General features: G+C 32.3%; 1 protein-coding gene across 4 annotated transcripts; it reads right to left on the bottom strand.

Annotated features, from left to right (window-relative positions):
• Positions 1–160: 160 nt before the first annotated feature.
• On the bottom strand, positions 161–13,939 carry LOC148608201 (clathrin heavy chain 2-like). Of its 4 annotated transcripts, none has more exons than XM_088543716.1 (14): positions 13,747–13,939; positions 12,946–13,156; positions 12,185–12,334; positions 11,196–11,314; positions 10,457–10,609; positions 9,750–9,845; positions 8,276–8,449; positions 7,504–7,701; positions 5,054–5,257; positions 3,928–4,209; positions 3,210–3,347; positions 2,876–2,968; positions 1,854–1,913; positions 161–989 (listed from the first exon to the last, which is right to left on the bottom strand). In XM_088543716.1, the coding sequence occupies exons 1-14, from the start codon at positions 13,837–13,839 to the stop codon at positions 279–281; spliced, it is 2,682 nt and encodes an 893-aa protein (XP_088399842.1). In that variant the 5' UTR covers positions 13,840–13,939; the 3' UTR covers positions 161–278. The 4 variants fall into 4 exon arrangements, with proteins under 4 accessions (XP_088399842.1, XP_088399841.1, XP_088399844.1 ...); XM_088543715.1 differs by having other exon boundaries at positions 10,457–10,612; positions 13,747–13,938; XM_088543718.1 differs by lacking the exon at positions 5,054–5,257 and having other exon boundaries at positions 10,457–10,612.
• Positions 13,940–14,124: the final 185 nt, after the last annotated feature.

Here is a 14,124-nt window from a genome sequence, read left to right as displayed (position 1 = left end):
TAGTTTTTTATAAATATAACTTTAAAAAAATGATTTTCTGTGTCATGTCTCCTTTAAATTCCCGACTTGGGACAGGCTTAAAAATGCAGCGGCGTTTATTTATTGTTTACATGTATCTCAGTTCCAAAGATGTTGGTAATAAATATGTATAAAAAATGTATAAGTTTAAATAAATTCTATATTTGATATCAAACTGGATTGGTTTCGACACATGATGTCGACCTAATTAAATCCGTTGAACAAATAATAAAGAAGTAGCAAACCATTTTGTTTATCTTTTAAACCTCATTATAAATTGTCAAGTTACCAAATGATGTCACATTTTCTGTCAACTTATCCAAGCATGAGTTCAAACAGAATGATAAACAAGTCCTTTTAATTGAATGTTTTTGTTCCAAGTTATTAATTTCTACTTGGAACGTTTTTAACTTCGACGAAGTGTGCTGTATTTGCAAGAAAAATTCTGCATCATCGGAATATGAACATTTCAAGAACTGAATATCATATTGAGTCGTCGATATTTTGTTTTCCATGTCTATAAACGACGTGTACGCTTTATAGATCTCTTTGATGGCCTCTGTTTCAGTTTCATACATATTTTTGGTGAATTCCTCCTGAATATTGTCAAGGTGTCCGTCAAGCTCCTGGCGGAATCTCTTTATGTTGCTTTCAATTTGTTTCCTAGCTTCTGTGATTGCTGTTAAACGTTCTTCTCTCGACTGTCTCAGACTTTGTATTTTAGACAATATTTGATTACATTGTGTCTTTAATGCTGTCAGACAATCATCAAGGTTTACAGAATCAACAGCCTCCTCAAAAGGATGGACCTCATTACAGTTATTATGTAAAGTCCATAGACATTTCCTACAACACGATATGTTATGGCAAAAACAAAATAATTGGTAAACTTCGTCGTGTTCTTTACAAATACTCGCCATTTCATCGGACAATGCTACATTTTTCATTTGTTCAATGTTGGCGAAGTGTTCCTGTAAGGAAAAATACATTATTATGTTTTCATTGGTCAATTTCGTTACTTAATTTAATTTTTATTCTTAATTATATTTTGTATAATTTCGTACTTGATCTAAATATACTTCATGGGAAAAGCGTGAGTCTATTGAAGAACTCATTTGTGTTAGGTAAATATTTTCATTAAAATAAAAATGCTTTAAGTCCATGCTAAATGACGGCTAACATGACCAATGGTATGTTTTTGATCAAATTGGATAGCAATTATAATATAACGGACGTATGATCAAATTGGGTAGCAATTATAATATAACGGACGTATCAAAAGATTTCTCTCTTTATTTTCTTGTAATAATCAAAACAATGCAGAATGGATAATTTGGTTATAGCCAAAGGACAGGTCTGTGTGTTTTCGTAGGTTCTTAAGTGTCATCCCTTTGGATCTACGAAAATAGTTTGGGTTTATCCACACTACTGCTATACTTGCATTTATGATAAAAACTGCATTTGTGTATAACTACTTATCTTTCCGCGCCTTCGTTCTCCTTTCTGATTTATAATATAGGATCATAGCATCGTAATTTATGTAATAGGATGTGAAATAATTACGAAATACAGATAACATTTCATTAAATAAATGTTACATATGTAAAGTTTCTTCAATCTTAGGAGCTCAGGAGGCATACGTCGAATGTTGTATTCTAAATTTGTTCTTCAATCAACAATGTATGGGAAGCTTTATTTTTCATGGGAACAATAAAGATATATGGATTTTATACCAATATTCTCTAAGTAGGGTTATATAAAGGTCAGTGTGTAATATTCAAAGTGAACAGCAAATCAAATATACCCTAAAACTAATTCATAATAATACTGTATACCTGTTTTGGACCTCCCATTTCATCTGATAGTCTACATACTTCTTTGTACAGGTCAGAGGCCTAGTCAAAATATATATAAAAAATGGAATGAATCAAGTAAGATTCATCATTCTGTTAACTTTGTGATAAATTCTGTAAACGTATTAATATTCGCAATTTCTTATTTTCGCGGACTATATTCATTTATATGTCAAATGAACATATTCGCGGTTATCAATTTTAGCGATTTCAAAAAATGATTAGTGTTGTATGATGTTATAAAATTCAATTCGCACGTACTGTTTTCGCCATTTTCTGTCCACAGCGAAAATTGCAAAAATTCATACGTTTACAGTATGAAGATAATGATATTAGTAACTTTTATTAGATATTAGTAACTTGTGTCATATATTAGTAACTTATATCATGTATTAGTAACTTGTACTTAATATTAGTAACTTGTATCATATTAGTAACTTGTACTTAATATTAGTGAATTTTATTAGATATTAGTAACTTGTATCATATATTTGTAACATGTACTTTATATTAGTAAATTTTATTAGATATTAGTAACTTGTACTTAATATTAGTAAATTTTATTAGATATTAGTAACTTGAACATAGTAACATGTATTATATATTAGTAACATGCATTATATATTAGTAACTTGTATATTAGTAACCTGTATTAAATATAAGTAACTTTATCATATATTTGTTGCATGTTAGAGTTGCAAACCGAAGGTACAAAAGAAAGGAACCCTATGGTGCATAGATTGTATGACACTTGATTAAAGTTGGTTATTTGAATTGCATTTCCTACGACACGAGACAGTCCGACTTTTATAGCCATGACATATACACACGGTACAAGACAGTCCGACATTAATAGCCATGGCCTATAACAACCACATAAGACAACCCAACCTTCATGGCCATGGCCTTTAACATCCGACCTTTATAGCCATGGCTTATAACCACCACACAAGACAATTCAACCTTTATAGCCCTGGTCTATACCTACCAAGGCATATACTTACGGCACTAGACAATCCGACCTTTATACACAGTTGTGCTATGTACGTCTTATCAAAGTGTTTAAACATTTTACTTCTTATTATTGCATCTGCTACCTGCAACAGCACAAAAAAGCAAACAAATGTATGTTGAAATGTTCATAGAAGGTATCGGGTCTTTTGTTTTTTATTAAATTATTTTTTCTGAATTACGGATCATATCAACGAAATTTCTTAATTGAAGACATTGACTCGGGAATTATATGATCGGTGATTTCAAACTAAAGTAAAAAAAAATTCAAAATGTCCTAATCCCGTAACATAAACGAATATCAGTATAATCAATGTAAAGACTCACTGCGGGAAACGCTAGTAGATTAAGCTCAATGACTTTGGTTTGTAAAACTCCATCGGAATCCTTGTCATTGTTTAAAACATCCATTAAAAATTCAGTACATTGTTTTAGTAGGCCAAATTCCATAAAAATATCAACGATCTACAATAAAAACGAAACATTTAGAAAGCAAATGTTTATATTGTTTTAGAGTTACAGGCCAACTGTGTTAACTGTATGATAGGCGATGAGCATACATGGAGCGTGCTCAGTTTATATTTTCGCGAGGAAATTCATTTATTTCTTCATAGGTCTTACTTCGAATGCGAAAGTATAAGCTCATTGACTTTAAACGAAAGGGTCTATTCATCTAAAAGAAATGGTCAGTGTCATGTTTATTGTGATATAAAAGCATATTCTAGATGAAATATGTTCTCACAAACAGAACACTGAAACGTAGAGTTTACAACAAAAATATTTAGTCCATAATTAAACTGATTACATTACCGCTATTAGTCCAAAATTTACAGTAACTGAATAATATTGGGAAATACATTTTTTTAGCTGAAAGCATGTTCTTGACATGTTATTTCATATATAAGTTATGGTGTCCTTTTTGGTCTTTCAGTCCATACGGTGTATTTTATTATAACTTGCATGCTGTTCAGGATAATTAAGTACTATGTTTTTTTACGACAAGTTAAAGGGTGACACTTATGAAGTGACCTAAATGATATATAACCTTTTCGTTGTTCAGACTCTCTTTGAATTTTTTCACTATTATCTTGGCTGTCTCTAGACCATCTTCTGGACTAACACGGCATGTTTCTCTCAAAAATGATGTAAAATCCAAATCTAAGTCATTTGCCTTAATGTAAGACAGCGCATTCCCAAAATCTCTCATATCAGATGTTCGTTCTGCAATTTTCTTGGGAAGAAACGATCGTAGAAACATGTAAAATATAAGACTTTTGTCCATATCGAGTTCTTTCAGGATGTTTCCTATTTCTTCACTCCATGTCAACTGCAGTGCAGACAAAATGTGTTCGAAGTAAGCGTAATAATCTTTTAAAAATGTTTTAGTTTTACATATATTGCAGATTATGATACATACAGCACCGAGACCTAACTTAGTCGCATTTTTAATTTCCCCCACAGAATCTATACAAAATAACTTTTCACAAAAATTGCGAAGGCAGAAAGATAAATACCTACAAAATAATCCATTATCAAGCCTTTAAGTTTTTATTGTAAATTCCCAAATACCAGTGATCATATAAAAAGAAAAGATTATCTATAAAAGCAAGAAAAATATTGACGTCATTTCAACTTATTTTCTTACCAAATCACTACAAATAGACATATTAACTCTTTTTCTGATTTTATCTGATTTTTGGTGAAATCATCAAGATTGGTGACAGGAAAACTTCACAAAATGTGTTTTGAAATAGAAATTTCGTATAGATTTTGTGGGGAAGTTTAAAAATGAGACTCACTTTCGACATGATTTCATCACGTTTTTTTTCTGTACCAAACACTTAAAACTTTCTGAACACGTGGATGATATATCCGAGTTGCTCATTTGCTTTTGTTACTTTGTATGTATGATTTTAGTCACTTTATGTTCTTTGTTGTGTATGTCCCGTTTTCCATGTCTGGTCTGTCCCTGGATTACATTCTTTTGATTACTGCTATAACCTTGGTTCCCTGGGTTACTCTTACTTAATAATATGAAACAGGCCACACTACTGGAAAGAAGAATAGTTATGTATTAAAAATGGAATAGGGGGGTTAAAACATTTTAGATATCATACTTCTACTACCACATTTTAAAGCCTTTTATTATATGTTATCACAAACAATTATACCTTGTCATCAGTGATCCATTTCCTGAGCATTTCATTCCTCCCCTGATGAAGAACTGTCTTACAGAGATCTACCGATTCAACCGCGTTCAGTTTTCGCCTCTCTAGTAAGGTTTTGTAATACACTAAAATAGGAGGTTTGGAACATATCCGAGATGAAATAGCAGATTTAAGCGTCTCTATGGTTTGCTTCGTTCTCAAAATACCCTACATGAGATATGTTAACTGTTAATAAAAGATGTACAATTAACCGAACTTGTTTTTTCTTCTATAAGTTTAACAACCGTTCCCACTACGTCCAACGTAGATAAAAGCAGTATATAAATAATACTTTTTATTATACCACTTTAAGGAGGTAAACCTAGGATAAGGGACATAACTCATACTCATGAAATCAGTGATATGTTTGTATCATATTCAATTTCACCAAAGCCTGTAAAACTTTCATTTGACGCAGAATGAAATCAATCCAAATTTCTTTGATGCTTACATACCTTGATGTAAAATACTGAATACAAACGTTCCAATGATTTTTAAGAGTTGTGTCCCTTACCGTAGGTCTACCTCCTTAAATTGGATACTTCTTACAATGAATAGAATTCAATGAAACTTAAACAGAATCTTTTTGGAGGTCAAAAAATGCATGTAACTAATTGGGGGAGTGGGGAATCAAGTTAGTGACAACTGCTAACTTTTTTTTTATTTATTTTCCTTTTACCCTTTTATTTTATCATACTTAGGTAAATTTATTTATTCATATATACTCGCCGAGAAAAAGAATGGAAAAAGGATCACAGCACGACCATACTGAATATTTTTTATCGATGAATATGGTGTACAAGAAAAATTACAACATATGTTTAACGTGTGGAAAAATATGTTTAAAACCATTAAGAAAATATATGTGTTGTGCATACAAAAAGAACTAGAAGAGTAATCAAGGGAACCAAGGTTATAGCGGTAAACAAAAGAATGTAGTCCAGGGACAAAGACCAGACATGGAAAACAGACATACACAACAAAGAACATAAAGTAACTAAAATCATATATACAAAGTAACAAAAGCAAATGAGCAACTCGGACTCCACTAAATACTGGGAGCATGGACCAGGTGCGTCCTCTGCTTTTCTGGAAACATCCGCCGAGGTGCTCATAAAAGGTCAAGTCCTGGGTAGATGAAAGAGGAAAGGAAAACTATAACACGTTGAACAAATCAGTTTTCATGGTGCAGATGGATACACCGCAACGATCCACGAGTTCATGATGACGACCATAAAACTTCTGTAGTGATGACTTCAATCTTGTAGCAACATAATCCTGTTCCAGAAGCCTATTTGTTAGAGTTCTAGCGCGATACAAAAAGTCTGCGTAGTTTCGGCAAGCTCTGGCATAACGTATGATTTGTGATATGAACACTCCATACGCAGGTGCTGAAGGGATGTTGCCACAGATGAAAGGAAAGTTGGCAATTTTGAATGAAAAGTCATCACGTTTGTCGTAATGTTTGCTCATTAATTTTCCTTTACCATCGATTTCTAAGTGTAGGTCAAGATATGAGGCTGACTTCACAGTGTCTATAGTACCCTTATCTCAAGTTCTTTGGGGTAGATGCAATGTATCAAATCTTCGAAACTAGGATTGTTTAAAGATAATACGTCATCTATATAGCGGAAACTGAGATTAAAGGATCTAGCTAAACGAATCAGATCAGATCAACTATATAGTCAACCTCATAAGACTGAAGGAATATGTCAGCAAGTAAGGGAGCACAATTTGTTTCCACTGGAATGCCGACCGTTTGTTGAAAAACACGTCCACCACACTGGACAAATATGTTGTCAATTAAATATTCCACCATTTTGTAAACATCTTCCTCTGTATATTTGGATGATAATTTGGTAATATTTTTCACAAAGTATGAGGAATCTCTACCTAGAACTATATATTTATATCTAGGTGTACCATCTTTTTTGGAAAAACAACAATGTATAATGTTTTTAAGTCGAGATTTTAACTGAGTATGTGGAATAGAAGTATCATATGTTTTAAAGCTATTATATTCTGATAATAGTCTTGAACTGATTGTCTCCAAAAGATCTTCCCAAATACATTTTCCTAAATTATGAAGAACTATTCTCTGTAGAACACTTATTATACAATGTAATGAATTTTATTTACATTATTTTCATGAATAAGAGATTTGTTAGTCCTTAACATGTGTTTCAGATGTTTTCATGTGTTCATGAACATATGAAATATATACGATAAACATGTTTTTCTGGTATTTTTTTTAAACATATGATATACATATTTTACAATGTTTCTGATAATTTACTTATTTAAATAAAACAATGCGTAGCTAGTATTTCCGTGTTTGAAAGCAATTTAACGGTGAATGTGTTCCGTTTTTGAAACATTTCAAAATTACTAAGAATTTTTATGCTATGTTTTACCTTCGGAGAAATCGCAGCTACTTGCGCAGCTAGGCTCGGCTCTCCTTTCTCAAGAAGATCATGAAATCTATCTATAAACTGTTGCTCGGCACCTGATAGATCGCAATGACAGGCGAGATTCATGGCTAACTCGGGATCTTGAAGCTGATTTAGTATGTAGGAAATAAGTACACTACCGTCCATTTTTACTCTAAATACCTACAAGTAACTGATACTAGAGTGTTTCAAAATATTTCACTGTAAATTTTGATAACTGGTCAAAGTAAATAGTTAATAGATTTAAACATCCAAACAGACAACTTTACTAGTAGTTATTTTCCTTCTTGGTGTTGTTCGGGAGAGTAATCAGGGGAACCTAGATTCTAGAGGAAATCAAAAGAATTTTATCAAGGGACAAAGATCACACATGGAAAACAGACACACACAACAAAAAACATAAAAAAACAAAAATAGTACATACAAAGTAACAAAAGTAAATGAGCAACTCGGACTGCATTAAAACAGGTAGCATGGGTCAGGAAATATTCTTAAAATAATCACATTTTGTGTAAATTTACTTTATTGATCAAATTAATGTGTGTATGTAACTGACTTACCCTATTATTATGTTTGAAGTAAAACTGATTCAATAAATAATTCAAATATGTTCGTTTATAAACAGATTCAATAGGTTCAATATCTTTCAAACTTCATGAGAAACAGGCGCTACAAACTATTATTTTGCACTACGTATGAAATTCTTCATTTGCTTAATATGTTCAAAACAGTGTACCTTTCCATTGCAGAGGACTCCGGCAATGCCACAGCCATTTATCATCGGTGCTGTGACAAATACATCGTTGGTAAACATTTTTTTCACACATAACAATTTACCGGTTAGAACTTCGTACACGTGTAAAAAACCGTGTTTCGTTATGATAAATATTGTTGCATATCTTTCGTTCACCTGCAAGAATATCCAGTATATTCAAGTTACATGTACATCAAAATGCACCGGTACCAACTTGAAGGCATTGTCTACTATATAGGTACTTAAATAAGGATAAAACTAAAAAAAAAGTAATCAATGTTTTTTTTAGTAAGAGAGTAATCAAGGGAACCAAGATTCTAGCCGAAATCAAAAGAATTTAATCCAGGAAGGGACAAAGACTACATATGGAAAACAGACATACACAACAAAGAACATAAAATAACTAAAATACAAAGTAACAAAAGTAAATAAGTAGTAACATTTGAACATCCTCCATGACTATTTTAGAAAATTGTGTACTCATTCGCAACTCAGGCTCGGAATTTGGTGCATGTCGAAATGCTAAACTGTTGTTCAACTGATAAGTGTTTTTATTTCTCTTTAAAGTGGCTTAAAGTCTGAGATTGCTGTTGTATGTATCAGTGTGTTATTTGATGTCTCAATGTTTTATTAATTGCTTCAGTATTTTATTTTTAAAACGTCTCAGAGTGAGTGTTATTGAAGGTCTCAGTGTGTTATTTGATGTCTTATTTAATGCTCCAGTGTTTTATTGTCTGAGAATGATATTTAATGTCTCAGTGCTTAGTGTGCTATTTGATGTCTCAATGTATTATTTAATTCTTCAGTGTTTTATTTAATGTCTGAGTATGTTAATTGATGTCTCAGAATGTTATTTAATTCTCAGTCATTTATTTAATGCTTCAGTGATTTATTTAATATATCTCAAAAAGTTATTTAATGTCTTCGTGTTTTATTTAATGTCTCAGTGTTTTATTTAATATCTCGGAGTGTTATTTAATGTCTTAGGATTTTATTTATGTCTCAGTGTGTTATTTAATGGCTTAGTGTTTTATTTAATGGCTTAGTGTTTTATTTATTGTCTCAGAGTGTTAATAAGTGTCTCAGTGTCTTTAAATGTCTCCGTGTTTTTTAATGTCTCCGTGTAATAATTAATGTCCTAGCGTGTTATTTAATGTCTCAATGTATTAGTTAATGTCAAGTGTGTTATTTAGGCATTCCAATGTGTTTATTACTATTTATTTTGAAGTTATTTGAGGTGTTTTGTGTTTCGCTTTGCATAGTAATTTTCTCTACTTTTTCACAAGACGATATGGGGGGAAGTTCAGTGTTCAAAACTGATACAACATGTCTACATATTTATGCAGAGATAACCAAGTGTGTTAGAAAAATATTTTTAAAAAAAGTAAAAACATGGTAATGTGTCCTCCTTTTGCTTTTTTCGTAATTCATCATATTCATTTATTCGCTTAATTACCTCAATTGCAATAGGAAAGTCGCCGACAGCGAAATCAAGATCAATAGATTTCTTCCATTTTCCACTTGATGAATTTCCAATCTCTGTTATTAATAACTGTGCAAAATAAATGAAAATCGGATAATTCTAAAATATTAAAAAATTAAACTTTCAGTTGTGCGCGGGACTTTCAAGTTTCATTAAAATACTCATGCAAACTTTGATCTTGAATAGTTCCATATGCCATTAATTGGAATAATTCAGATCTTATTTATATTACGAATTTACCTACATTAAATCGTCGTTGTTATTAGCAACATGTTCAGGTTTGATCATTCTTGTCGTTTATTGTGCCTGGGATGTCAGGTTATTTGTACTTGGTGATTAGGTACCATATATATGTTGGAAATTCATGACTGATTGAAATTATATGTATTGTATGAACTCAATCCGATTCATACATAATATACACATTAATGTCTTCCAAACTATATAAAAAGGTTAAGTTTGCGTGGTGATTATTTCCAAGAATATAGCGCTTAATATTATTTGAGCGATAAAATGTTAAATTTAGTATAAAAGTGTTGCCATTAAATGTATGCAATCTATTCGCCTATAAAACTATTTCACTGTTCAAATTTATCAACAGAAAACTATCCATTTACTAACCATGACCAAAGCTGAGTCTAAACCAAGCCTCCCCTTTACAAACATACATTTATTTATACCTGTTCTTCCACTACACCAACGAACAGGGTTGATTGAGAGTCACGACCCTCCAGTATTAGCGTGGTGTAACTTCCTACAAACCCTTCTACTATCTGCTCTGTCTGTCTTTCCATGGAGTAAATATGGATTGTTCCGGGATCTGAATTGTGGTCCTGCTAATAACAATCTTAAATAATGAAAAACACAACGAACTTGTTTAATTGTTACTTTTGCATTACTGTTGTGTGTCAATCTATTCCTTCGAAAACTTGTTTCATATAACACTAAAATGCACGTGGAACGCTTGCCCTACCGATGAACCAGGTGCATGCAACTATCGAATAACCATGTATAATAGAAAAATCTACAACGTTAGCATAAAGATATTGATGAACAAATTAATAAAATACTAAAGTTTAAGTTGTTATAGCAAAAGAAATCTCCTGCGTGGAGGATATATTGCTGTTCCAAAACACCCTGATTTAGCAATATTCAGTTCTAAGCCCGCACATATTGCAAACTACATGTAGTCCAGGGCAACACAAAAAGCTTCGCTGTTTTGTAATGAAAAGTGCCCATGTCGTGTGTTTTTTTTCCCAGAATGTATATCAGAGCGTTTATTAGCGGATTCAAAATCACCTTGCCTAGCAAATCCGGAAGCGGTTATAGTTCCTTGAAGGAGACTGTAACCGTAGAAACAAGTCAGTGGATGAAACATCCAGAAGTTCATAAGGCCCAACAGTAAGTTCAATTCACTACCTGGTTGTTTTTGTAGACCACAAGTATCCATTTCAGTGATTTATCTGCTCGATAGTCAGTAACAATGGCGTCATTCAGATTGTCAGGTCTCTTAACGACAAACACTGGATCTAGATCGTCTAAAATAAAACCGAAAAATGAAACTTTGATGTTAGGTTTCGTCGTTTCATCGTTAGACGAAAAACACGCACAAAAATGTTATTGTGGCTGTAAACTTTAAATAAAATATCCTAATTGTATATGGTGGTGGTATAATTTATGATACAACAGTTCCGTGCGATCTAACATCCGGTATTTCAACATTATTTTTCAATTTCCTCCCCCTTTATAATTCAAACTCATTCAAACTGTGATGCTTGCATTTGATCTGTATGAAATCTGTATAAAAAGTAAATTTGTCGAAAAAGTGTTAATATAGCAATACAGATTACTGTGTTCTACCAACAGTTTTGAGGGAAAAAATATTCACATTTCACTGAGTGACAAACTCTTTGGTATTTTCAATCCTGTGGTCTGTCCCAGTCAACTTATACTACGTTAATAGGTATTGTATTCAGCATTCTCAGTGAATTCTCAATAAATCTATTTACAATAACTTGTTAGAGGATGGAGAATAAGTAATTTCACTGCACCAAAAACGCCCAATAATTAAATCGTTCTGCATACTCGTAAACTCGTTAACTCAATGCATGCAGTGGTTTTGTTTGTATTAGTTTTTTAACGTAGTCGGTGTAGTTTCGCTTTTTACCTTTTTACCTTTTAGGCTTTCTATGGAAATGAAAGTCACCTGGTCGTAATTCAATTATGTTAACTTAATGATGCCCGAAAACTGTATCGAAAATTAAAATTGCGTCTCATGAGTAGTAAGTAAAAAGAACGAAAAAATACTTTGTCTGGTACTAGTATATAATTTAAAAGATTGTAAATGATATGCGCTTTAACAATGATATTCAGATTTCTTTATGTATACAACGGAAACAATGATTTACCAGTTGTATTCCAATGAAAGCATGACGTCTTGGTAACTATAGCAACAACATCTTTCGAGATCCAGGTCCAGAAAATTACGTCCTCGGGTGCGCTGTAAGATTTCAGTTTCATCTTCCGATCAGTATCAAAAATCTGCAGAGTTTCTGCCTCTAAGATAAAAAACAGAACAGTATAAAACAGAGCAAGGAACGTATCTGATAAATAATACTCGACTTGATTTTTTTTTATCATGCTCTAAATTTACACGATCATCTCTTTACGAGGGAACTATAGTTGTCTAATCATTGATAGCAATTTAATCATAATACATGTACGAGCATTTAGTGAGTATTATTCTGCTTTGTTTAACAATAAAAACTTATTTCTGTTATACTTAAGTAGAGCCTTCACAAGTATCATGCAAAATCTGAAAAATGTGATACACCCCAAAAAAGGCTGCATTTTTTTTTTTTTTTTTTTTTGTAATAATTAAGTTGTTTTACGGGTCTATATTGTGAAATGTGTAACTATTCATTTATATCTACTTGCTCTTAGGAGAACATCAACGCTGAAAATCCAATAGATTCCATTATATTTGAGTGTCATTTACAGAGTTATCTCCCTTAATTTTGAAATCTACAGTGCATTCTATATAATATTTATCTCATATGAACATGGGTTATATGAAAAACTACTTGTTACTTTCTGTTTACTATGAAATTTTAAACAAAATATCAAAAATAAAAATATGTAGGCATTCCAATCACCATTTTATACATACTTCTTATTGCTATTAAATTAGAAGACGAGTTCAGTATAGCCGAATCTATGTCTGACACAGGCCGACGGAGTCGGACTATCTGGGTTTCCGTGTCGACTATTAAGAGGTGTTCTGTGTCTTCTGTTTTGTCAAGGACGCATACATGTGTATCTGTTGTCATGGTTACAGTTTCACTGCTGATACTCTCTTCGTTTTTCATTAGGTAAGACAACTTAAAAAGACAGAAAGAATGTGATAAGATAACTTACATTAAATTATACCAGAGTATTAAAATATAAATGAAAAATTTCGGTATACGCTGTTCACATGTTTCGAGGAGACTCATTAGAACCAAAAAGACACATGTATGAATGTCGAGATTCAAAACTAAAGTTCACAAACAGTACTCTTATCCAAACAAATCGAAATTGGAAGCTAGATTAAGCACTGCGAGAGGCTCAACCACCGAGGCTCCCACTATCATATACATGTATGCAGCCCGACTAGTATATCAATTGGTGCCAATACACTAGTCGGGTTGAATATTTTATAGTGGAGTAAGCCCCTGTGGTTCTAATGACCACCGCAAAATTAAAAGGACTGAAGCAGTTAAGCCCCTTTGATGAACATTTCTTGTTTGGTTCAATTAAACATTTAATTTTGTATGGTCGATTTTTTGATGCGCTAATGATCTTCAACTGTTCAAAGCTAAATAAACTGGTCATCAAACCCGATTCAGTTTTGTTCATTTCAAGTAAGCGATTGCATGATTTGGTGGAAGAGATTGTTTGGTACATTATCTTGGTTTACATAAAAGTTTACCTGCATAAGTTCTTCGCATGTAATCGGCATTTTCTTTACATTGTCGTCGATTGACGCCATTGAACCGTCGTCGGTGGCTGATAAGCTAGTCATGTTGTTCGTGGGCTGTAACCCGCTGCAAACAACTTTTTAACAATAATGAATACTATAAAATTGTATTGATCTCGTATATTTAAAAATAGCAATGACTTTGAATTCAATACGTAGTTAAAATTAGAGATTATTGTGTGTACGATTAAGTGTATTTATCCATTTAATCATTTTTGTAGTTCAGAAAACCGTGCTGACAACGGTCAATTCCAATAAGTTAAGAATGTCAAGGTATAAAAAAATGTAACAACTATGACGTTCTTTGTTTGTTTGAATGTTTTTTTTTTT

The sequence above is a fragment of the Perna viridis genome, chromosome 9 (genome assembly GCF_037379345.1).
Source record: "Perna viridis isolate PV_CMFRI_1.1 ecotype Kerala chromosome 9, ASM3737934v1, whole genome shotgun sequence".
In the NCBI taxonomy this organism is placed as follows: Eukaryota; Metazoa; Mollusca; class Bivalvia; order Mytilida; family Mytilidae; genus Perna; species Perna viridis.
This window is presented reverse-complemented; position numbering and strand designations above follow the sequence as displayed.